Source organism: Pestalotiopsis fici (genome assembly GCF_000516985.1).
Source record: "Pestalotiopsis fici W106-1 unplaced genomic scaffold PFICI_Scf_9, whole genome shotgun sequence".
Taxonomy (NCBI): Eukaryota; Fungi; Ascomycota; class Sordariomycetes; order Amphisphaeriales; family Sporocadaceae; genus Pestalotiopsis; species Pestalotiopsis fici.
The window spans coordinates 2,211,296-2,234,124 of record NW_006917099.1 but is presented as its reverse complement, the minus strand read 5'-3'; the positions used below and the strand labels follow the sequence as shown (position 1 = coordinate 2,234,124).

General features: G+C 49.8%; 8 protein-coding genes across 8 annotated transcripts; 6 read left to right on the top strand and 2 right to left on the bottom strand.

Annotated features, from left to right (window-relative positions):
• Positions 1 to 617: 617 nt before the first annotated feature.
• On the top strand, positions 618 to 2,101 carry PFICI_12100 (nucleosome assembly protein; the record flags this gene model as incomplete). Its single annotated transcript, XM_007840681.1, has 5 exons — positions 618 to 658; positions 760 to 839; positions 901 to 1,620; positions 1,673 to 1,989; positions 2,051 to 2,101. 5 exons carry the CDS (start codon positions 618 to 620, stop codon positions 2,099 to 2,101), a joined length of 1,209 nt encoding a protein of 402 aa, XP_007838872.1.
• A 1,321-nt stretch (positions 2,102 to 3,422) lies between these two features.
• PFICI_12099 (D-3-phosphoglycerate dehydrogenase 1) lies at positions 3,423 to 5,061 on the top strand (the record flags this gene model as incomplete). Its single annotated transcript, XM_007840680.1, has 4 exons — positions 3,423 to 3,721; positions 3,831 to 4,138; positions 4,197 to 4,676; positions 4,739 to 5,061. The coding sequence occupies 4 exons, from the start codon at positions 3,423 to 3,425 to the stop codon at positions 5,059 to 5,061; spliced, it is 1,410 nt and encodes a 469-aa protein (XP_007838871.1).
• A 3,407-nt stretch (positions 5,062 to 8,468) lies between these two features.
• Positions 8,469 to 13,519, top strand: PFICI_12098 (uncharacterized protein; the record flags this gene model as incomplete). The annotated part of the gene is made up of 5 exons (XM_007840679.1): positions 8,469 to 8,603; positions 8,708 to 8,840; positions 8,931 to 9,120; positions 9,174 to 13,321; positions 13,380 to 13,519. The coding sequence occupies 5 exons, from the start codon at positions 8,469 to 8,471 to the stop codon at positions 13,517 to 13,519; spliced, it is 4,746 nt and encodes a 1,581-aa protein (XP_007838870.1).
• A 951-nt stretch (positions 13,520 to 14,470) lies between these two features.
• On the top strand, positions 14,471 to 15,301 carry PFICI_12097 (adenylate kinase HBR1; the record flags this gene model as incomplete). Its single annotated transcript, XM_007840678.1, has 3 exons — positions 14,471 to 14,659; positions 14,872 to 15,017; positions 15,091 to 15,301. 3 exons carry the CDS (start codon positions 14,471 to 14,473, stop codon positions 15,299 to 15,301), a joined length of 546 nt encoding a protein of 181 aa, XP_007838869.1.
• Positions 15,302 to 16,219: 918 nt separating this feature from the next.
• PFICI_12096 (uncharacterized protein) lies at positions 16,220 to 16,471 on the top strand (the record flags this gene model as incomplete). The annotated part of the gene is made up of 1 exon (XM_007840677.1): positions 16,220 to 16,471. One exon carries the CDS (start codon positions 16,220 to 16,222, stop codon positions 16,469 to 16,471), a length of 252 nt encoding a protein of 83 aa, XP_007838868.1.
• Positions 16,472 to 16,578: 107 nt separating this feature from the next.
• Positions 16,579 to 16,979, top strand: PFICI_12095 (uncharacterized protein; the record flags this gene model as incomplete). Its single annotated transcript, XM_007840676.1, has 2 exons — positions 16,579 to 16,749; positions 16,806 to 16,979. The coding sequence occupies 2 exons, from the start codon at positions 16,579 to 16,581 to the stop codon at positions 16,977 to 16,979; spliced, it is 345 nt and encodes a 114-aa protein (XP_007838867.1).
• Positions 16,980 to 17,329: 350 nt separating this feature from the next.
• Positions 17,330 to 19,187, bottom strand: PFICI_12094 (uncharacterized protein; the record flags this gene model as incomplete). The annotated part of the gene is made up of 8 exons (XM_007840675.1): positions 17,330 to 17,432; positions 17,491 to 17,850; positions 17,912 to 17,943; positions 17,993 to 18,204; positions 18,267 to 18,371; positions 18,423 to 18,513; positions 18,570 to 19,034; positions 19,089 to 19,187. The coding sequence occupies 8 exons, from the start codon at positions 19,185 to 19,187 to the stop codon at positions 17,330 to 17,332; spliced, it is 1,467 nt and encodes a 488-aa protein (XP_007838866.1).
• A 1,209-nt stretch (positions 19,188 to 20,396) lies between these two features.
• PFICI_12093 (Serine--tRNA ligase) lies at positions 20,397 to 22,041 on the bottom strand (the record flags this gene model as incomplete). Its single annotated transcript, XM_007840674.1, has 4 exons — positions 20,397 to 20,585; positions 20,639 to 21,539; positions 21,595 to 21,734; positions 21,838 to 22,041. The coding sequence occupies 4 exons, from the start codon at positions 22,039 to 22,041 to the stop codon at positions 20,397 to 20,399; spliced, it is 1,434 nt and encodes a 477-aa protein (XP_007838865.1).
• Between the last annotated feature and the right edge of the window lie 788 nt (positions 22,042 to 22,829).

The window sequence follows — 22,829 nt, the reverse complement described above, 5'->3', positions numbered from 1 at the left end:
TCCCCTCCAAAAAATCTCATTCCCACTCCAGCAGAGTTCAGCACAGGCACGGAAATTCACCAACAACCAACCCATCAGGGCTTAGTTTAGGTCAACCGCAAAGCAGAGACAGCAGAGCAACAACGTCTTGTCTTCCACCCTCTCACTCACGCTCTCACTCTGCGAATCCCCCAAACCAAGCAGCGACCGCAGGTCCGTCGAGTCCCGTCTACTTCTCACTAGGTAATTATCTCCTCCCACTTTCCCACTGGATTCCCACCACCCCATCCGCAGCATCCATCAATCAACAGCCTGACACTCATTGTCAAGAATATCATTTTCCTCTGCAGTTTGTTTACATTTTTTGTTTCCACCTCACCCCCCAAAAAAAGACAAGACATTTCATCTCTCTGTCGTCGCTGGGCCACAAGGTAGGCCCTGCTCTCTTGTTCGGCCCAATACGTGCTAGACCCGACTGACGCGACTCGATAGGTGAAAGCCAACTAGGTCCCCGCCACTTTCTCCATATCTTTTTTTCTCCGCCTTGAGCATCTCTTCACTGCTGCACTTTTTCGCAGTCTCTGAACTGAACCTCAACGCTTCTTGTTTAGCAGCAACTTGTCACATTCACAATCACAATGGCTGAGCCTATCAAGAACAAGCGGGATGTCGTTGCGCCGTAAGTAAAACCCCTCGGAGCAATAGGAAGTCCCATCTTGATATCAAGAAGACGGCTCAAATTCAAGAATAATAATCATACTGACGACACTCGCATCGCAGGACCCCGCAGAACACTCCCGCCAACAACGCTCCCATTTCCTCGCACGCACAGCAGCCTGGTGTCTCCAGCATCAAGGAGGGTAAGTGGAATACTCACAAAACACCCCATGTCGAGTCATCCCACTAATACTTGATATGCAGACGAGCTGGCCGAGCATGCCTCCCTCTTTGCCCAGAACCCTCACCTGGTGTCCATGATCCAGGGTCGTCTCGGTTCCCTGGTCGGCCGTTCCTCTGGCTACATTGAGTCGCTCCCCGCCCCTGTCAAGCGCCGTGTTGCTGGCCTCAAGGGCATCCAAAAGGAGCACTCGAAACTCGAGGCCGAGTTCCAGGAGGAGGTCCTCCAGCTCGAGAAGAAGTACTTTGCCAAGTTCACCCCTCTGTACCAGAAGCGTGCCGAGATCGTCAACGGTGCCGCTGAGCCTACCGAGGAGCAGGTTGTGGCTGGCGAGGCTGATGACGAGGAGGACGACGACGAGGCTAACGAGGCCGAGAAGACTGAGGAGAAGCCCACCGAGGAGACTGCTGAGAATGTCTCTGGTATCCCCGAGTTCTGGTTGTCGGCCATGAAGAACCAGATCTCCCTGGCTGAGATGATCACCGACCGTGATGAGGCTGCCCTGAAGCACCTTGTCGACATCCGCATGGAGTACCTGGACAAGCCCGGTTTCCGCCTGATCTTCGACTTTGCCGAGAACGAGTTCTTCACCAACAAGACCATTACCAAGACCTACTTTTACCAGGCCGAGAACGGCTACGGCGGTGACTTCATCTACGACCACGCCGAGGGTGACAAGATTGAGTGGAAGGAGGGCAAGGACCTGACTGTTCGCGTTGAGAGCAAGAAGCAGCGCAACAAGAGTAAGCTCATACCTTGCATATAAATTCGAGCAGCTTACTAACACTGTAGTAGACACGAAGCAGACTCGCATCGTCAAGAAGACTGTGCCCACCGAGTCCTTCTTCAACTTCTTCTCGCCTCCGGCTGTCCCTGGTGAGGACGACGATGCCGCCTCGGACATTGAGGAGCGTCTCGAGCTCGACTACCAGCTGGGTGAGGACATCAAGGAGAAACTCATTCCTCGTGCCATTGACTGGTTCACTGGTGAGGCCCTGGCCTTTGAGGAGATTGAGGATTACGATGGAGAGGATCTGGATGATGAGGACGACGAGGATGAAGACGATCTTAGTGACGATCGTGACGAAGACGACGAGGAGTCCGAGGAAGATGTTTGTCACCACCAACTCCACTTACCACCGTGACTTTGCATTGCTAACCTGCTTTATCTAGGATGACGGTGCCAAGCCCAACAAGGAGGCTGCCGAGTGCAAGCAGAGCTAGATGCCATCTGAGCCCGCCTAAAGCAACTTCTTGTATTTGTCACTGATCCCACCGTTGTATCCGCCACTACGGAGACATGCACATCTGCCCAGGTCGACTTGCAGCATGCCGTCCTCTGCTTCAAGCGACAACCTGCCCTCACCCCCCACTCCCGGGCAGACTGTCGAGCATACCACATTCACGCCCCCCACCCGACCCTGACCATGTCGCGAACATGATCAGTGTCGAGTAGGAGTGGGCATTCCCAACATCCCCCCCCCCACCCTCACAAAATAGACTGGCATTCTTCATAGGTTATAGGTTGACTTTGGGGTCTCATTCTGCGTTTAAGGGGCCGGAAATTGTTACTGTTTTAATTAAGCAAGCACATGACGAGTCCAAAGGACGTGGCAGTGTGTTTGGACGACGCAAGCAAATAATCGATAGAGCCAGCTGGACTTTCGGACGATGATCCCATACCTGTGCAATAACAGCAAGTGCCATCCCGGCTTCTTGAAAAAAGCAAAAAAAAAGTGGCGAGGCAATGAAATGACAAACTGCAGGCCGTGGATAACCGCATTTACTGTTTCTTTGCACATATCATGTATGTGTCTACCTGGACATCAAGGTGGAAGCTCATCTCTAGTGAGAAATGTCCACCATGTTGTATGCATGCATGAATGCATGCGTTGGGGTTGCGTTGAACTTTTAAAAGGCATGTACTGCGTAGTATTTTCATCATTCTGTTGCACTACAAGAACAATGACAAATTCTCCTCCCATGACAAATACTAGAATCGTGTCGTCTCTTTTCTTGTCTCGTGCTTGATGAAAGTTGATCGTCCCAATTTATTCATTGCAAGCCTCATTGTTGACATGTCGTAATCCGATGGCCGGAGGGGTCTGACGCCAGGTTGACTTGAAAAAAATTCCTCAGACGCCGGCTAAACCATCATAGCCCGAAACCCCCGGACGCCGAATTGGGACCCTTTTTCAGGTGGCGGACCAATGAGATTGTAGAAAAGTCTAGTTGAGCTCATTTTTATGCAGATTTCGTGCAAGTCACGCCTTGGGCATAAAATTTAAGGGACCAAGCCCAGAAATGGAAGGGACCGCGGGGTCATTGATGGCTCGTTTTTGACTGAACTGACCTGTAAAAATTTCGGAGAGAGTAGGTAATAATTGCTGGCGGCTGCGCTCCCTTACCGACTTGCTTCTGACTCAACCGACGTTCCAATTTATAAAAGCAGAATTTCTGCTCAATACTTGGTCTCTCGTCTCTCGCCATTTCCATATAACATTTTATCCATCACCAGATTGATTGATACATTCATTTATTCACCATGGCAGCTCCGCAAAACATCAACACTTCGTCATCAATCCCCAAGCCGGATTTCACTCACAGGCTGAGCGTCTCGACGTCACCTACAAACACTTTCCAGTCCCCGCCAAACAGCTTTGGCGGGGCACTCGCTCAACGCGCAGCACCAAAGCAGCTGAAGCCTTTCAACACCCAAGACATTAAGATTCTGCTGCTTGAGAATGTCAACCAGAGCGGAAGGGATATTCTGACTGGCCAAGGCTACCAGGTCGAGGCTCTCAAGACCTCTCTGCCAGAGGACCAACTCATTGAAAAGATTCGGTAAGCAATCTCTACGGCTTTCTTTTACCCCTCTGGGATTTTTTTCCACACTCAAATGCTTGGTCAGGCCATGACCCAGAGACACTTTTGAGACTGACTTGGTGAAAAGTGACGTCCACGTCATTGGTATTCGCTCCAAGACGAAGCTGAATGAGAGAGTTTTGCGCGAGGCCAAGAACTTGTTGGTCATTGGTTGCTTCTGTATCGGTACAAACCAGGTTGACCTCGAATATGCCGCCAAGCATGGTATTGCCGTCTTCAACTCTCCCTTTGCCAACTCTCGCAGTGTGGCCGAGTTGGTGATTGGTGAGATCATTGTGCTTGCTCGTCAGCTGGGCGACCGCTCAAATGAGATGCACCGTGGTACCTGGAACAAGGTCAGCAACAAGTGCTGGGAGATCCGTGGCAAGACCCTGGGTAAGTTTACTTGCAGAAGAATCATAATATTCAGAGCCACTGCTAACAAGACGCTTAGGTATTGTTGGTTATGGTCACATTGGTTCGCAATTGTCCGTGCTGGCAGAGGCCATGGGTATGGACGTCATTTACTACGATGTTGTCAGCTTGATGGGTCTTGGAACCTCCAGACAGGTCCCTACCCTCAACGACCTTCTCAACCAGGCCGACTTTGTCACCCTTCACGTCCCCGAGTTGCCCGAGACCAAGAACATGATCTCCGCACCTCAACTGGAGCAGATGAAGGAGGGCTCATACCTCATCAACGCCAGCCGTGGAACTGTTGTTGATATTCCCGCTCTCATCAACTCGATGCGTAGCGGCAAGATCGCCGGTGCTGCCCTCGACGTGTACCCCAACGAGCCTGCTGCCAACGGTGACTACTTTACCAACGATCTCAACACTTGGGGCGAGGATCTGCGCAGCGTAAACAACATCATCCTCACACCTCACATTGGCGGTAGCACAGAAGAAGCCCAGAGGGCAATTGGTGTCGAGGGTGAGTTTTCAAGTATATCGAATAGAAAAAGAAAGGACGAGCTAACCTTGTTTTTTTCCCAGTCGGTGATGCACTTGTTCGCTACATTAACCAGGGTATTACTCTGGGTGCTGTCAACATGCCCGAGTGCAACCTGCGTTCCTTGACCCTCGAGGAGGTTGGCCACGCCAGAGTCATTTACGTGCACCAGAACGTTCCTGGTGTCCTGCGCAAGGTCAACGAGATCCTCGGTGGCCACAATGTCAGCAAGCAGATTAGTGACAGCAAGGGCGACGTCGCCTACATGATGGCTGATGTCAGTGACGTTGGATTGGCTGATATCAAGGACATTTCCGAGTCTCTCGAGGCTCTCAGCTCAAAGATCTTGGTCCGCGTCCTATACTAAACATGTGATGAAATAAAAAGCAACCATCTTGAGACACTAGGTGTGTTTGGTGGTTTTGGTTTTGGAAAATGGAATGGGAAAAATAAATTACAAAAAGGAAAGCATAGCTGGCGTTGCAGTCACGTAACATTCAACAATAGGCATGAGCGCGGGAATTCTACAAAAAGACGTGTATAAAGATATTACACATAGATTGGCGGCAAGCGGTCGGTTCAACATGGAGAGCACACAACGTCATAAATAAAAAGCGTAAAAGAAGCAGCAACAAGCCTCAACTTCATATTTTTCGTGACATTGGAATATTGTCATGGCAACGTGGGAAATATGGCATTGGCATGTGCTCTTTAACATGACGGCTGCTATAGTGTCGATATGTCATACCCAGTAACTGTTGAAAGAGCCCGCATAATAGTGTTAACCAGGGTCCGCCGGGCTGTCCCTTGGAGTTCATATCCGAGAACATGCATCGGGCTCGGGACTACGACCTGCTCAACATGCCCATGCCGAGAGTGTGTGCAGGTAATAAGGACAAATTGACTGTTTATGCGATTGAGATACTGTACAGGAAAACGTCACCAGAAAAAAAGAAGAAAAAAAGTGTCTTTTTTCGATTCCCCCACGTGTCCCCCATGTATAGACTACTTATTACTCCTGGACATGAAGCGGACCAACCCAAGGTGCGTGCATATGCGGCTTCGAAGCATGTGCATTATTGGGCTGAGATGATGCCCTCTTTACCGTTTGACACCCGTACGTGCATTTGGAACCCTGAGAATTCAAATAAATGACCAATAGCAACATGGTTTCACCTCCCAAGTTCTGTCATAGTCCTTGACAATACCACGCCAGGACCTGTCAGAGATAGGATGCGTGCAAAAGGCAACGTGAAGATGAGCAGATAGGAAAGAGGAGCGACCTAGAGTGTATTCTGGCTCACAAGACCGATGCCCGCCCCAAGTAAGCATCTATTCTTGCAAGGGGATTCCCAGGGGCCTGGTATTCTTGACTAGTACATTAGGGAAGAGAGGAGAAGAAGCAGAACTACAAAGTACCTACTACATAGTAGAGCCCCAAAACTGACAGACTATCTGCTCCAATCCCCTTCAGGGAAGCGGCCATCACGTCTTTTCGACTGATGAGTGGCCAGCCGCAGAAAAAGTTTAGGGGGAACGTGGAGAGAGAGTGTCACAAGCTTGACCACAAGGGGTCAAGCGCTGAGTTTTCAAAGGGGTCTTGTAAAACCGCCCAAGATAGGTCAAGCATTTGCAGACGTGTCTGTCTGTCTGTCTGTCTGTCTATCTGTCTGTCTGTCTGTCTATCTGTCTGTCTGTCTAGACTCTGTCTATCTAGCTATGTTTTCTGGTCGGCAGAAAGATGTCGTTTCTCGCAGTTTGACCGCGTTGTGAAAACATTGCTAGGGGTGAGAAATTACCATGTACGTGTAGAACATGGTTTAAACGTTGATAACAGCTCACAATACATGTACCTACCTAGACAATAGCAGCCATCCATGGACATGGTATTGGTGTAGTGGACGAATTGTTAATGAAAAAGAACAAGAGATAGAGACATGAACGTATCCCAGCCACCGCTCGGCACGATGGACCATTACTTTTTTCCGTATAGTAATAGTTTTGTTGTCAAATCCAGCCTTTGAGGGCTATTCGCCCATTTCCTCTTTGCTCGACGCATGTTGGGAGGGTTTTTTTTCTGCTTAGGGAGGTGGATGGATGGAGACATCAGAACGGGACCACCCCCCCTGAACACAACATCTACACCGCGAATTCATGAATTTCTCTCTTGTCATTCTCCGCAAGCAAGCAAAGTTCGGCACGTTGAATTTATCGTGAGCATCGGGTCAAACCTTCAGGGGCCCAAGAAACAAAGAGAGAGAAAAAACGTTATATGTCTTTCCAAGACAAACTGGGTACAGACCGGACGGGCACAGGCGCTTGGCTTTACCCGTTGAGTTTATTTAACCACCGTGCGTATTGCATTACTGTTTACACTCGACAATGTTCATGCACACCTTTCTGGTCCCCTCCATTGTGGGAACATTTATCAACTGGAGCCCCGTGCAAGCGGCGGTTGGCGGGAGAGGGAGAGAGAGAGAGAGGCAAAAAAGAGTCGTCCAGTTGTTCAACGTGCTAGGACCGGGCTTGTGCGTTCATGGGGGACTGGAGGGTTTAGAGCAAGCAGACAGGGCGCAGGGGTGGTTGGGAAGAGGAAACTAAACTGACTGGATAGTATTCATTGGAAGGGTATAGGTGACTTTGAGAAACAGACAACACGGCGCAGATCATCGGCCAGGGAGGGGGCCGACATGGAGTAGCGGATACTTTTTGGGGGTTCTCGAAGGGTAGGTAGCAACCATCTTGGCGAGACCACGCACCGCGATCGCACCTTTGAACTCGGAACCCCTTTTGAATGTACTCACTTTTTTTTTTCTTTCTTCCTCCTTGTCTGCTTGCCGGCTATCTGCCATTTTGTTCTTTTTGGTTGCCTCTTTGCTAAGAATCAAGATGGTGTTGAAAACATGGAGCGATTTTTAATTGGGCTTGAATTGAAGTGATTGATGCGTGCTAGCCGGCTCCGGGTATGGGTCTGGTGCTTGGTTGTAACTTTTTAGTTGTTCGTTGGCTCAGACTACAACTTGTAATAGCAGCTAAACCGGCTACCTGGCTGGGCTCCAGGACCCCCTTCAAGCCCCAGCCTGGCTGGCATTGACAACATGTGGTATAGCGCTGGCGTCCCGTAGTGAATCAGACATGCTACTTGCTACCTGGACCTACCTAGGTCAAAACCAACTAAGGAGGTACCCTTACCTTTTACATTTTGATGCTAGCTAGCTGGGTGAATCCTCCTACAAACGAACGACCAAAAAAAGAGACGTCCCGAAACCCGACTGTTCAAACTCCCACCCATCCTATTCCTTTCCCTTTTTTGCGTTGCTGCACTGAAGAGAAAGAAAAAAAAGAAGACGCCTCCTCGGAAGGATTCTTGGTTGTTGTTGTTGTCACTTTTTTTTGTGAAGCTGCATCCCAGTCCACATTGACGGCCTTTTCTGTTCTCCTGGTCCGCAATCTCACATCACCGGTGTGGATAGTAGACCGTCTCTTTTGCCCATCCTAGTAGATATTTACTTTTGTACAACTTGGCCTGTTCGAATGTATTCTGCTCTGGCTACTCCTGCCCCCTAGCCAAAATACACATCAAGCTACTTCTTTTCCACTTCCGACGACATCAACTTTGATACCTTTTCGGTGGCATTTTTCCCTCACGACGCGACGAGGTTCAGCGCACCCGCGATCCTGCACCTCCCGTACCTTCAGCTCGCCGCCCCGGAGCTTCGGACACCTCGTACCCCTTTATCCGCACCCTACATGAACTGAGAAGTTCCCGCCCCCATGTCGTCGAGCTACGATGTCGGAACGAGAGCCTGGCAGCCTGATGCCACCGAGGGCTGGGTGGCTTCAGAGGTTGTCAAGAAGACGGTAGATGGCAACAAGGTCACTCTAGAGTTCAAGCTCGAAAATGAAGAGGTACGCATCCGCGAGCTCCTGTCCTCTTGCCCACTGCATAGAGGCGGCATTCAGTCAAGACGGGCACAGCATGAGATACTAACTCGGATTCTTTCTTTTGCTAGATCAAAAAGGTTGAGCTCTCGCTCGAGGGATTGGAGTCTGGAAATGACCCATCGTTACCGCCGCTCATGAACCCGACCATGCTCGAGGCCAGTGATGACTTGACCAATCTTTCCCATTTAAACGAGCCTGCCGGTATGATTCCTACAATTTACCCCGGACTCGCCTTGTGCTGAAGCGTCAATTTGTTTTCTGGGGCCTCTACTGACCAAAGTATCCATATAGTGTTGCAAGCAATTCGTTTGAGATACATGCAAAAGGAAATCTACACATACTCGGGTATTGTGCTAATAGCTACGAATCCCTTTGCTCGAGTCGATTCCCTCTATGTTCCGGGCATGGTGCAGGTTTACGCTGGCAGACAGAGAGCGACGCAAGCGCCGCATCTGTTTGCCATTGCTGAAGAAGCCTTTGCGTAAGATTTCCCCCTCTGGCATCCAGAGAAATGAGAAACTGACTAGTGTTTAGCGACATGTTGAGAGACAAGAAGAACCAGACGATTGTGGTTTCTGGAGAGTCTGGTGCTGGAAAGACGGTCAGCGCCAAGTACATTATGCGATACTTTGCCACGAGAGAATCCCCCGACAACCCTGGAGGCCGATCAAAGAAGGGCGCCGACGCTATGAGCGAAACGGAAGAACAGATCCTCGCGACCAACCCCATCATGGAAGCCTTTGGTAACGCAAAGACGACTCGAAACGATAACTCGTCCCGATTCGGAAAGTACATTGAAATCATGTTTGATGACAAGACCAACATTATCGGAGCCAAGATTCGCACATATTTGCTCGAGCGGTCGAGATTGGTGTTCCAGCCCCTCAAGGAGAGGAATTACCACATCTTTTACCAGTTGATTGCCGGTGCTAATGATGCGGAACGCAAGGAGCTCAGCCTTTTGCCCGTTGAGCAATATGACTACATGAACCAGGGCAACGCCCCGGTCATTGACGGAGTCGATGACAAGGCCGAGTTCGAGGCTACCAAAAAGTCACTCACAACCATTGGTGTTGACGAGACACAACAAATGGGTATTTTCAGACTGCTGGCTGGCTTGCTGCATCTGGGCAACGTCAAGATCACTGCCTCTCGTAATGATAGTGTGCTGCCTCCTGACGAGCCTGCGCTGCTCAAGGCCTGTTCCATTCTCGGAATTGACGCCACCGAGTTTGCCAAGTGGATTGTCAAGAAGCAGCTCATTACTCGTGGCGAAAAGATTACTTCCAACCTGACGCAGCAGCAAGCCATTGTTGTGCGTGATTCCGTTGCCAAGTACATTTACTCGAGCATGTTCGACTGGCTTGTCGAGGTTATCAACCACAGCTTGGCCACTGATGAGGTGCTGAGCCGCGTCCAATCCTTCATTGGTGTTCTTGATATCTATGGTTTCGAGCATTTTGCCAAGAACTCTTTTGAACAATTCTGTATCAACTACGCCAACGAAAAGCTCCAGCAAGAGTTCAACCAGCATGTTTTCAAGCTCGAGCAGGAAGAGTATGTCAGGGAACAAATCGATTGGACCTTTATCGACTTCTCTGACAACCAGCCTTGTATCGACCTGATTGAGAACAAGATGGGTATCCTGTCGCTCTTGGACGAAGAATCCCGTCTCCCCATGGGTTCCGATGAGCAGTTTGTCACCAAGCTGCACCACAACTTTGCTACCCAGGAGAAGAACAAGTTCTTCAAGAAGCCCCGTTTCGGCAAGTCTGCTTTCACTGTCTGTCATTATGCTGTAGACGTGACATACGAGTCCGATGGCTTCATTGAGAAGAACAGAGATACCGTGCCCGACGAGCACATGGAAGTCCTCCGGGCCAGTTCCAACAAGTTCCTGGGACAGGTCTTGGCTGCCGCTTTGGCCGTGCGCGAAAAGGATGTGGCTGCATCGTCGTCGGCCGTCGCCAAGCCAGGTGGTGGCAGGAGGATTGGAGTTGCTGTTAACCGCAAGCCGACTCTTGGTGGTATCTTCCGCTCGTCCCTGATTGAGCTCATGAACACGATCAACAACACGGACGTGCACTACATTCGTTGTATCAAGCCCAATGAAGCCAAGGAGGCCTGGAAGTTTGAAGGACCCATGGTTCTAAGTCAGCTTAGAGCTTGTGGTGTCTTGGAGACTGTCCGCATTAGCTGTGCTGGCTACCCGACGAGATGGACATATGAGGAGTTTGCTCTCCGCTACTACATGTTGGTGCCTTCATCGCAATGGACCGCCGAGATCCGGGAAATGGCCAACGCCATTCTTTCCAAGGCCCTCGGTGAGAGCACTGGCCAAGGTCAGGACAAGTACCAGCTGGGTTTGACCAAGATCTTCTTCCGTGCTGGTATGCTCGCTTTCATGGAGAACCTCCGTACCGAGCGCCTCAACTCGGCTGCCATCATGATCCAAAAGAACCTCAAGGCCAAGTACTACCGCGCCCGCTACCTGGAGGCACGCACTGCCATTCTCGAGTTCCAGTCGCTTGCCAGAGCATTCATGATTCGCAGAAAGGCCGAGGAGTGGAGGACAATCAAGGCTGCCACCACTATCCAGAAGCACTGGAGAGGTTACAAGCAAAGAAGGGCCTTCCTCAAGATCCGTGCCGATCTTATCCTCGCCCAGTCCGCCGCCAAGGGTTACCTGCGCCGAAAGGAGATTATGGAAACCCGCGTGGGCAATGCAGTACTCTTGATCCAGCGCGTGTGGCGGTCGAGGAGACAATTGCGCCAGTGGAGAAGCTACCGCAAAAAGGTCGTCTTGGTTCAGAGCTTGTGGCGTGGAAAGCAGGCAAGAAAGGGTTACAAGAAGGTTCGCGAGGAAGCACGCGACTTGAAGCAGATTTCGTACAAGCTCGAAAACAAGGTCGTCGAGCTGACACAGGCCCTCGGTACCATGAAGTCTACCAACAAGACTCTTGTCAGCCAGGTCGAGAACTACGAAGGACAGATCAAGTCGTGGAAGACGAGACACACTGCCTTGGAGACGCGGACAAAGGAGCTGCAGGCCGAGGCCAACCAAGCGGGTATCGCCGTGGCCAAGCTCCAGGCAATGGAAGAGGATATGAAGAAGCTCCAGAACAACTACGACGAGTCCAACTCGAATGTCAAGAGAATGCAAGAGGAGGAGCGCGAGCTCAAGGAAAAGCTGCGCTCAACCGAGGCCGAACTCGACGAAGTCAAGAAGGAGGGCGCCGCCCATATCAACACGGTCAATGGTCTCAAGCAGCAGCTCGCCGACCTTGCCGATCAGCTCGAGCTGGCCAGACGCAGTGGCCCCATCAATGGCGAGCTTACCAACGGCCACGCCGCCGTGGCCGCCCCGCCCAGCGGTCTCATCAACCTGGTCTCCTCCAAGAAGAACCTTGCCAAGCGCCGCAGCGCTGGCGAGGACACTCGGGGCATGGATCGTTTCAGTGCCGCCTTCAACCCTCGCCCCGTGTCCATGGCAGTCACCAACGGTGCCCAGCGCGCTCTGCCTCCTACATCCGGTTTCGTCCCGGGTGTGGACAGCATCGAGATGGAGCTCGAGAGCCTTCTTGCCGACGAGGATGGCTTGAACGAGGAAGTCACCATTGGCCTCATCCGCAACCTCAAGATCCCTTCCCCGAACCAGACCCCTCCACCTTCGGACAAGGAAGTCCTCTTCCCATCTTATCTTATTAACCTCGTCACCTCGGAGATGTGGAATAATGGATTCGTCAAGGAGTCTGAGAGATTCTTGGCCAATGTTATGCAATCGATCCAACAAGAGGTTATGCAGCACGATGGAGATGAGGCCATCAACCCCGGTGCTTTCTGGCTCTCCAACGTGCACGAGATGCTCTCATTTGTCTTCCTTGCCGAAGACTGGTATGAGGCACAAAAGACGGACAATTATGAGTACGACCGTCTTCTTGAAATCGTCAAGCACGATCTCGAGAGTCTCGAGTTCAACATTTACCACACCTGGATGAAGGTGCTCAAGAAGAAGCTCCAAAAGATGATCATTCCCGCCATTATCGAGTCGCAGTCTCTGCCCGGCTTTGTTACGAACGAAAATAACAGATTCCTCGGCAAGCTGCTGCAGTCCAACTCGGCCCCGGCCTACAGCATGGACAACCTCCTCAGCCTGCTAAACAATGTCTTCCGCGCCATGAAGGCCTACTACCTGGAGGATTCCATCATCACCCAGGCTGTCACTGAGTTGTTGCGTCTTGTTGGTGTCACTGCTTTCAACGACCTTCTCATGCGCCGCAACTTCTTGTCCTGGAAGCGTGGTCTTCAGATCAACTACAACATTACCCGTATTGAGGAGTGGTGCAAGAGCCACGACATGCCCGAGGGTACCCTCCAGCTGGAGCACTTGATGCAAGCCACCAAGCTGCTGCAGCTCAAGAAGGCTACACTCAACGACATTGAGATTATCCAGGATATTTGCTGGATGCTCTCGCCCAACCAGATCCAGAAGCTGCTCAACCAATACCTGGTTGCCGATTACGAACAGCCCATCAATGGCGAGATTATGAAGGCTGTCGCCTCGAGAGTTTCTGAGAAGAGCGATGTCCTCCTTCTGCAGGCTGTCGACATGGACGACAGTGGTCCATACGAGATTGCCGAGCCGCGTGTCATTACAGCCTTGGAAACATACACTCCTTCCTGTAAGTCTGACCCAACATGATATGTACACTTGCACCAGCTAACATTTTTTTCCTACAGGGCTGCAAACACCCAGATTGAAGCGTCTGGCTGAGATAGTATCGGCTCAGGCCATTGCCCAGCAGGAAAAGTACGACGAAGAAGAGTACGGTGACGAGGGCATCCCCGAGGATGAGGAGCCCCTCGAGTCGGAAGCTTAATGAAATGCATCAATGATAGACCTGGGGTCTCGAGCGTGAAACAGGAATGAGGGTGCAGGTCAGGGTCCTGCATCTGAACTTGGTCAAGCTCGAGGCCAGCGGGAAGGGCATACCGCCCGTGTACATCAAGCGGCGCGAGAGAACCGCAACAGATGCTTAATGGATACCACGGAATTGAATTAGACAAGGACCTCGGGAGGCACCGGTCGAAAGGGACACGGGGTCTTGCAAAATTTTTGGGGACCAGATGATCATGATGGGTATATTTGAGACGAGTAAGACGAAAGACAAGATGAAAGAAGTGTATCAAAAGAAAGACCATGTAACATCTGGTGTATGGCTGGACGTTGTATGATTTTATATGTACATGAAACGTAATGTTATCAACCCACGTGAGGATCGTGAAACTTTTGTTATTTCTGAGCATCTCTCAAGGATGAGATGTGAATCAATGCTGAAAAGTAATAATTTAATTTTCAAACGAAATAATGAGACGGCCGTTAGATTTCAAGGGCTTTTATATCAGAGTAGAATACAGATTGGTGTTTGTTGGGTTTAAACCAGCAGTTGTCAAAACTAGGTGCTGGTGCAGGTGTCATTGACCCCACGTGACCAATCAGAATGGATGCGCAGCAGAAAATATTCAGTCTTGACGGAAATTTTCCGTGTTAGCCAACCTTGCCCAACGCCCTTGTTTATTCAATCAACAGATCAATCACACATTATTGTGGCAAATCCTCTCGGATGCAGATTGTGTCTATTTTATTTCTCTTATTCTTTATTAAACATACAACACTCGGCAAGCAAAGCCCGTGATCAAAATCGTCAAGAGGAGACCCAGTTTATTTTTCAAACCCAGTCCATCCAACATATAGGACTAGAAAAAGAACAATCAGGGAATCAACAAACAGAAAAGACGAGCAGAAAATTCTCTAGTCGAGAGGATAAACAATGGTTACTCGCACGGAACCCAACATTGTCATAACCGGCACGCCAGGTGTCGGCAAGACGACACACTGCGAGGTCCTGGCCGAGCGTTCAGGTCTGCGGCACCTGAGCATCAACCAGATTGTCAAGGACAAGGAGGCGCATGAGGGCTGGGACGACGAATTTCAGAGCTGGGTTGTGGATGAGGACAAGGTGAGTGTGGATAACCCTCAAGAGTCTCGTGTCCATCGAAGGGTTTGTGTGTGATATTTGCGCCACATGTTGGATTATCAAGACGGGGGAGAAAAGGCGCCTGCCCCAAGGGTTTGCACTGGAAACATCGCCGCAGGAGGGAAGCCATTGTCACATTAACATGTTGTTCTTTTACTTCTAGTATGAACATGTGCTAATCAAAAGGTCTCTAGCTGCTGGACGCCATGGAGGATGATGTTTCCAAGGGTGGCTGCATTCTAGATTGGCACGCCTGCGATCTGTTTCCTGAGCGCTGGGTTGACCTCGTCGTTGTGCTAAGGACGGATTCCACAGTCCTCTACGACCGGTTGAAGTCGAGGTAGATGAAATCAAACTTTGTCAATCCATGACGGAAAAAAAAAAAAAAAAAAAGAACTGACTGTACTCTATAGAAACTACCCCGAGGCCAAGCTGCAAGAGAATCTGGACAGCGAAATCATGGAGGTACTGCTGCAAGAGGCAAGAGACTCGTACAGCGAGGAGATTGTGGTGGAACTCAAGAGCGACGATTCGGACCAGATGGAGACCAACATTGACCGTATCGAGGCTTGGATTAAGCAGTGGAAGGAGGATCATCCCGAGGGCCACGACGGTAGCTCATGAGAAGGGATAGCATGTTTGTTCCATCATTTCAGCAATAACCAAAAAGGAGAAATAACAATGAATGAAACCAAGCCTGGGTATCACGTCTGATTTTCGTACGTTTGTTGTATACTTGCTACATTGGGAACATGTCAAAGAGCCTGCTAAACTTTTGAAATCCAATACATGGATTGAGCGTGGCTTCATTTGAATTCACAATCAGGTCAAACTACAGCATCTGTCTGAGCCGTGATTCCTTTTGCTTCAGGGACAAGATCGCCCTCGATCTCAACGAGCAATCCAAGGTTGCTTTCATACTATTCCTAATTTACAACGTTTCACTGTCGTCAAGTCAGGATACAAGCTGAAATCGGCGTGGGTGTCAAGGTCGCCGATGATGCAAAATAAACAGTATGCAATTGGGGGGTGGTGCCAAGAGAAAAAAAAAAAAAAAAAGCAAGCCCACCTCCAAAACTTGACCGGATGTGTCATATCACCCAAAACACTTTTTTATCTGCTGGCCGATCGGAGCCCGAGATGAAAGATTCCAGGTTCAAGAATGATATAGTCAAAATTTGGATCGTATTTAACGTCCAACTGGCTTGATCAGCACAATATTTCCTTCACATGTTGCATTTCCAATTCCAACATTGACATGCATCATACCTACATTTAGCCCCACTCCTCTGTTGGAATACCCACTGCACTATTCAAGCCTTAATCGCACCTCTACACCTCGGAATATCCATTCTTCATTTCTTAATCCTCAAGACACTGCAATAGACAACGACGAGTCGGTTAATCCCACTCAAGAACCCCCAGAGTCGGGATATAATTATAATCGAGCACACTATCATCTCGGTCACTCGCCACAAACACCTCCAACCAAGACCTTATTAAGCCGCAGAACAAGTTAAAGCAAGAAGAAAGAAGAAAAAAATGGCATCTCCCCCAATAGTCAACTTCATCACGGGCAACGCCAACAAGCTGCGCGAGGTCAAGCACATTCTGGAGCCCGCCATCACGGTCAACTCGCAGAGCGTCGACCTGCCCGAGCTGCAGGGCACCGTCGAGGAGGTGACGCTGGAAAAGTGCCGCGTCGCCGCGCAGCAGGTCGGCGGCCCCGTGCTGGTCGAGGATACCTGTCTTTGTTTTAATGCCTTGGGGGGACTACCTGGTCCTTATATGTGAGTTTATTCTTCTTCTTCTTTTTTTTTTTTTTTTTATCATGGACAAGGGAAAATCATGGTTTCCCAAAACTTGGGTATATTGAAAAAAAAGATCAAAGTAAAAAAGCCATGGCTGATCAATCCGGGCAATACAGCAAGTGGTTCATGAAGTCTATTGGCCACGAAGGTCTCAACAATCTTCTCGTGGCTTACGAGGACAAGTCGGCCAAGGCCGTGTGCACATTTGGCTTCTCCAAGGGCCCCGGCCACGAGCCCATTCTGTTCCAGGGCATTACAGATGTGAGTTGAAATAGTGATAATCTTGTTGCAAGTCCCAGTTCTAACTTATTTAACAGGGCAAGATTGTACCCGCCAGAGGTCCGGCCTACTTTGGCTGGGATCCCATCTTTGAGTACCAAGGCCAGACATATGCCGAGATGGACCAGGTAGAAAAGAACAAGATTTCGCATCGTTACAAGGCACTAGAGAAACTGCGAGTCTGGGTAGAGAATGGAATGAAGGACGAATAGATGCACATGGGACCATGGCAATATCATGAATTTCAAATCAGACTCAAATCAACCGCTCCTTCTGTGGTCTGTCTAGATGCCGTGTTCCTGGGCTCAACCCATCAAAGCCTTGAGACGATTCCGTCTAATCTAGTCTTTCCCATGCAAATAAACTCCCTGCTCTTGAAAATGCAACTCGATCCCTGTGAAAAATGCATGTAATGCAAACCGCGGCATGGTAGCCCCTTGAACCGTAAACTCCTTGCCCTGAACCCTCATTCCTCGAAACCCCTTAATGCCAGGATCCCCTGTTCTGGCCATGTTTTCAATGAACATGATAACGCCCGTTTCTCTCTTGTATGCACGCTCTACTACGGAAGCATCTGAGATGCGACCTTGAGTCTGCCCGACGGTGAATAGTTACCCATGGCAGCCTCTTCCTTGGTTCGGGCATCAGGAAGTCGAGATGTCAGCCTAATTGGTTGGTCACCAGTCAGTATACAAAAACAGTCACTTGATAAGAATGACTCACTTAAGAATCTCGAATTCCGTATACTTTCCGAGGTACCTGCTACCGCGCCGGTATTGCTTCAAAAGGCCATTAACCGATGAAGTGCGTGAATGATGCATGCCTCTCAACTTCATGACAGCATCCGAGTCGTGGAACATTGGGTCGAAAACGAGCAACTCCTTTGAGCCATTGGTCTTCTTTTCAAACCCGACAATGGTCATGGAATGCCCTCGATGCTGAAAGTAGATTGGTGGCAGCCGTGTGCGCCGGACCTTGTCGGAGACATCATAGTTTTCCTGTTCAAAATAGCTTTCGATATGTTGAACAAGTCGAGCCTCTGCATTGCCTGGGTGCGGATCCTTAAAACCTTGAGCATCGCATCTGTGATATCTGGATTAGAAACGAGACTGGACGTACTTGGTTAGATGGAAACAAGACTTACGGAATGTCTAGACTGAGAAACACGGCTTGCGCCTTTGCAACATGTCAGTCTAGTTTTCTACAAACCTTTCAAGGGACTTACCTCGGGAGTTCCAATGTATTTGCGTGTTCCTCGCACGCCACCAGTCTCGGTCCTTCCTGCAGCATTAATGTCACGATCCCAGGCTTCCTCGATGAATTCTTGGATGTCAAAGATGCTGGGGAGGTGCCCGTCAAAGACATGGGCTCCTTCTGCTCGAGCACCGATTACGTATGATGCAAGCATCTGAATATTCCGGTAACCACAGAAACCACCTTTGATTCATTGGTAAGCATCAAGCCAAAAAGTGCTTTGGATAAATTATTCAAAAGCCTACCTTCCTTTCTGAGTTTGGAAATGTGGTCAACAGCGGGATGGCAGAGGTAGGCATACTGTGTATCCCTACTCGACTTGAGAAGCCTGGCAATAATCGGTATCACGTCTGGGAAAAGTTTTAGAACATGCACACTAAAAGGCAAGAGCCTAGACATACCACCCTGTATGACTTGTCCCTTTTGGCGAAGTAGAGTAATCAGCCAATCGGGCATGGCATCCTCGTTGGCAAACCGGCCAAGTTCTGCTTTCTGTACTTGTTAGGATGGGATGCGGTCGGTCATGCATCAGGGGATAATAGACTTACCCCAAGTCGCTGCTTTTGTGGATGCGCTTCATCAGTCAGAGGCTGGGACGAGGCGCGCTTTCTCGTAATGGCTGGCAAGTTGAGAAAGTTTTTGAAATGTTCCTTGGTACCCGAATGATGGTGACGATGCCGTTGATGCCGCTCATCTGCCGAGCCGTGTCCATGGCGCTTGATGATTTCGAGTTGGTCGGCCTCACTTGATCCATAGGGCGACTTGTACTCCCTGGTTGTGTGCAGAGTTCTGCCTTGCTCATTGCCGTGAGAAGTGGTTGCCATTTCGCCGTCATGTTCTGCCGAGTGGAGATCCACGTGCTCATCCATCTCCATGAAAGCAATGACCTCGTCACAAATAGGACATGCTGCCCATTCCAGGTGATCTTCTGAAGAGGGTCGACTAGCCGAGCTCGATTGGTCCTGCACTACAAACGGCGAAGGTCCACCTTCAGGATGCTGTTCCTCCATGTGCTGTATACAATGTTGGCAAGTGAGATTCTTGCAAAGCACGGACAGGGACCTTACCAGTCTGAGGTGATATTCACTCTCGGGTCGAAAGCCGCAGAAAGGACAGTTTTCGACCGAGTGGTCTCGAGAAGAAGACGCGGCGCTTGGGGCAGTCATGGCGTAGAGACGCAATGAGGTGTTGTGTTGGCAGGACCATGCCACAAACAAGCTGTCCTAGTTGCAATGACGTTTGCGGAACTAAGCTTGAGAATGATCTGGAATCTTGTCTCGGAAATTTTCAAGAGAAAAAAAAAGAGTATGAACAAGTGCCAAGTTGGCCCTGTCTTTTGTCTTGGGAAGCTTGGTCCACGCTGGTCCAAGACAAGAGGCAAGAGCAACTACAACCCTTGTTGATGGCGGGGAGAAGAACGTCTGGACAATGCCAACCAGCAGAGGTGTCTCTTGGCTTGGGTGCAGGATCAATAGAGTTGGCCGGTAGATTCTTCTACGTCTCGGTCCAAGAGCAAAGAGATTCCGAATCGTTTGTTTGGTTACCAAGGGGTCCTCTCTGGCAGGCAGTGCTGGAAAGTGGGAAGGGGAAAGGCACCCCCGGATTGAGGCTGTGATTTGACCTAGCCTAGTCACAACGTGACAACTAAAACTGGCCGGGAAAATGTCACTGGTTTGTTTCGGCAGTCCAGTCCAGGCTCCCTCCTACGGTTTTGGGGGGGATTTATCAAACGTTTGCATCAATTCGTAGACCCTTGCTCGTTTTCGGTTGTCGCTGTCTCTTCCCTTTCCCCCAAAGGAATGTAGTCTGCTCTATCCTTGTTGAATGTCTCTGACACCTGAGAGCGGTAAAAAGTTGGAGGTTGCGTATGTACAGTCATTGTAGTAATGCACCACTTGCACGCCTATTCATGTTCTTGGCAGTTAGCGTCTATTATGCTTATTTGCATATGTTACCGTCGTGCCGGTATCCGAAGCTAGTTTATCAAGAGTCGAGACCCTGGAAATTCGTAAAAGAGGATCTGGTCCATCTGCCTTTTGTCACCAGTTATGCGACCCTCTCTGTGGATCTAGAAATGTGAATAGGTAATAATATGATGCCAAGCCTCGATAGCAATGGATCCAGTAGGCTTGCACCATGATAGGTCCATTGCCGTGTCATTTATACATGTAAATTCAACTTGATCATGGCTGATACTTGGTAGGGTCGTTTCTTTTTTTTTTTTTTTTTTTTAACAAGAAACCATCTGCAAACGAGTCAAACAAGAACACTGTCTTTTTGTATCATGTCTCATCTAAGGGTCTGTCTGTCATTATGAATGGCATCGAGTTTTTACTCCTTGCTGAACCCAAAATACCCATTTCATGCTTGCTCGCTTACACGGTGACATTCTTGAGCTTCTCGCCTGCTTGCTCAACGGCGGCCGCCACCTTGCCCTTTGCACTCTTTGCCTCCTTGGCCTTGACCTTGGCAGAGGTTGTGTCCTTGGGAAGCTCCTTGCTAAAGGGGATGAATTCGGGGGCACCTGGGAGATACTTTCGCAGAACCTCGGGAACGTTGAAACCCTACATGTCATTAGCATATGCCGGGGCACTGCAAGTTTAATGGGCAGACTTACCTCTTCCGTCTGGTAGTTCTCGAGAATACAGCACAGAGCTCGCTCCGTGGCGCACAGGGTCGAGTTGAGAGCGTGGACATACTTCTTCTTGGTATCGGTCTGGGCCTTTGTGCCAAACCGAATCTCAAGGCCACGGGACTGGTAGTCGGTGCAGTTTGAGCACGAGACCAGCTCCTTGTACTCGCCCTGGAAGGGGAACCAAGCCTCGAGATCGTACTTCTTGGAGGCGGCATTGTTCAGAGCACCAGAGACAATGGCAACCACGCGGTAAGGAAGACCAAGGCTCTTGTAAAACTCCTCAGAGTTGGCAAACATTGTGTCAAACATTTCCCAAGACTTTTCCGGGTCAGTCAAGCAAAACTGCTCAACCTTTTCAAACTGGTGGACACGGAAGATACCCCAAGCGTCACGGCCGTGGGCGCCAGCCTCTCTTCGGTAACAGCTGGAGTAACCAGCGTACTGAATGGGCAAGTCCTTGGCCTGGAGCCACTCGTCCGAGTGGAAGGCGGAAATGGGCTGCTCAGAAGTAGCAATCAGGTACTTGTCGTTTTGCGGTTCACCATCGACAACCTTGTAGAGCTCGTCGTCAAAAGCATCAAGCTGTGCCGTCTTGCCCATCAGGTCCTTGAGCATAAACTGCGGGCACTGCAGCGGTGTGTAGCCCTTTTCGCTGAGGAACTGCAGACCGTAGTTGATCAGGGCCTGGTTGAGGAAAACACCCCACTGCTTGAGAAAGTAACCTCTGTGGCCGACAACCTTGACACCACGGTCGGGGTCGTAGCCGTCTAGTCTTGTCAGAACCTCGTGATGGCTGAGCACGTCCTTCTTCTCTGGCGTGACACCCTCGGGTGCCCATGTCTTGAGGACGGTGTTGTTGTCTTCATTGTCGCTGACGGGAACGCTAGTTTCTGGTTCAGTATATTCCTCTCTGCGCAACTCTTGGCGTATCATCATACCTGTCGTGAACATAGTTGCCAATGGTCTTGACCAGCTTCTTCAGAGCCACATCCTTTTCAGCAGCCAGATCCAACAGGGCCTTCTTCTCCTTTTCGAAAGCAACCTTTTGGGAAAGCAACTCAGAAGCATCCTCCTTTGCCTATAACAAGAAAAAGAAACCATATTAGCCTCGAGCTTTTTTTTTTTCTTGAAACTTGTCCTCTCCCCCCCCAAAATTATATGAGTCAAACGAGCTCTCTGACCTTTTTCTTGGCGCCAATCTGCTTCTGAACTTCGTTGATCTTGGTGTTCAACTGCATGGCCTCGTAGTTGGTGCGGCGATGGTCCTCGAACATGGTAATGACCTCGTCAACCACTTCGACCTTGGCATAGCGGCGGCGCTGAGACTCGCGGATCTTCTCCGGGTCGCCGCCCCTCTCCTTGATAAAGTCAGTCACGTCGAGCATCTTGTCGGCGGTCGAATGGACTCGTGTTGGTGTAATAAGGATTCGGCGAGACTGGTTGATATCTTTCGGGCAAAAGTTTGCTCAAGTCTGGACCCAGAGAGTCGTGGCCGGTTGTTTACACCCAGATCAAGTACAAGTGTACGTATCACGGGCCTCAGAGTTCACAAACAAGGGGAATTTTTGGTGGGGTTGATTTCTTTGTCGAACGAGGGGCGGGCAGGTACCACTACGGCGGCGGGCGACGGCTGCTGGAGGGGTAATTCAAAGTCCCCTATCAAACTGATGCAAAGTCAAGATGTCACCTGTACCTGGAATTTGGGACACTCTGGACGGAAAAATTTAGTGGGGATTTCGAAATCGATGGGCAGCAACAGCCTGGAGGGGAGGGAGGGGCCTTGGGTTCTGTTTTATGGCGGGGCAATTTCCAGATTTCCCCAACTCCAGTGACACCCTACCTGTATTGAGTCTATAGTGGCGCAGCTTCGTACTCGAGTTGCGAGTCACTCGAGGGTCATTTTCGAGTCATGCCGTATGAATTAAAGTGGCGATGCAGGCCGGAATATACTCACAATATGCCCATTATCGGCGGAATGCATTACAACTTGTAGCACAATCTATATGGGATGGGGAAAGCCATATACAACCCACCTGTTATCAGACGACGCAAGCACACGATAAGCCTTTGATCAAGTGTTGTAAATCAAATCATCAAGCTGGTCATTATTAGCAAAACAAGTAGCAGTAGAAGCAAAAAGTAGAATATCAACATGGTTTCGTGAAACAACATC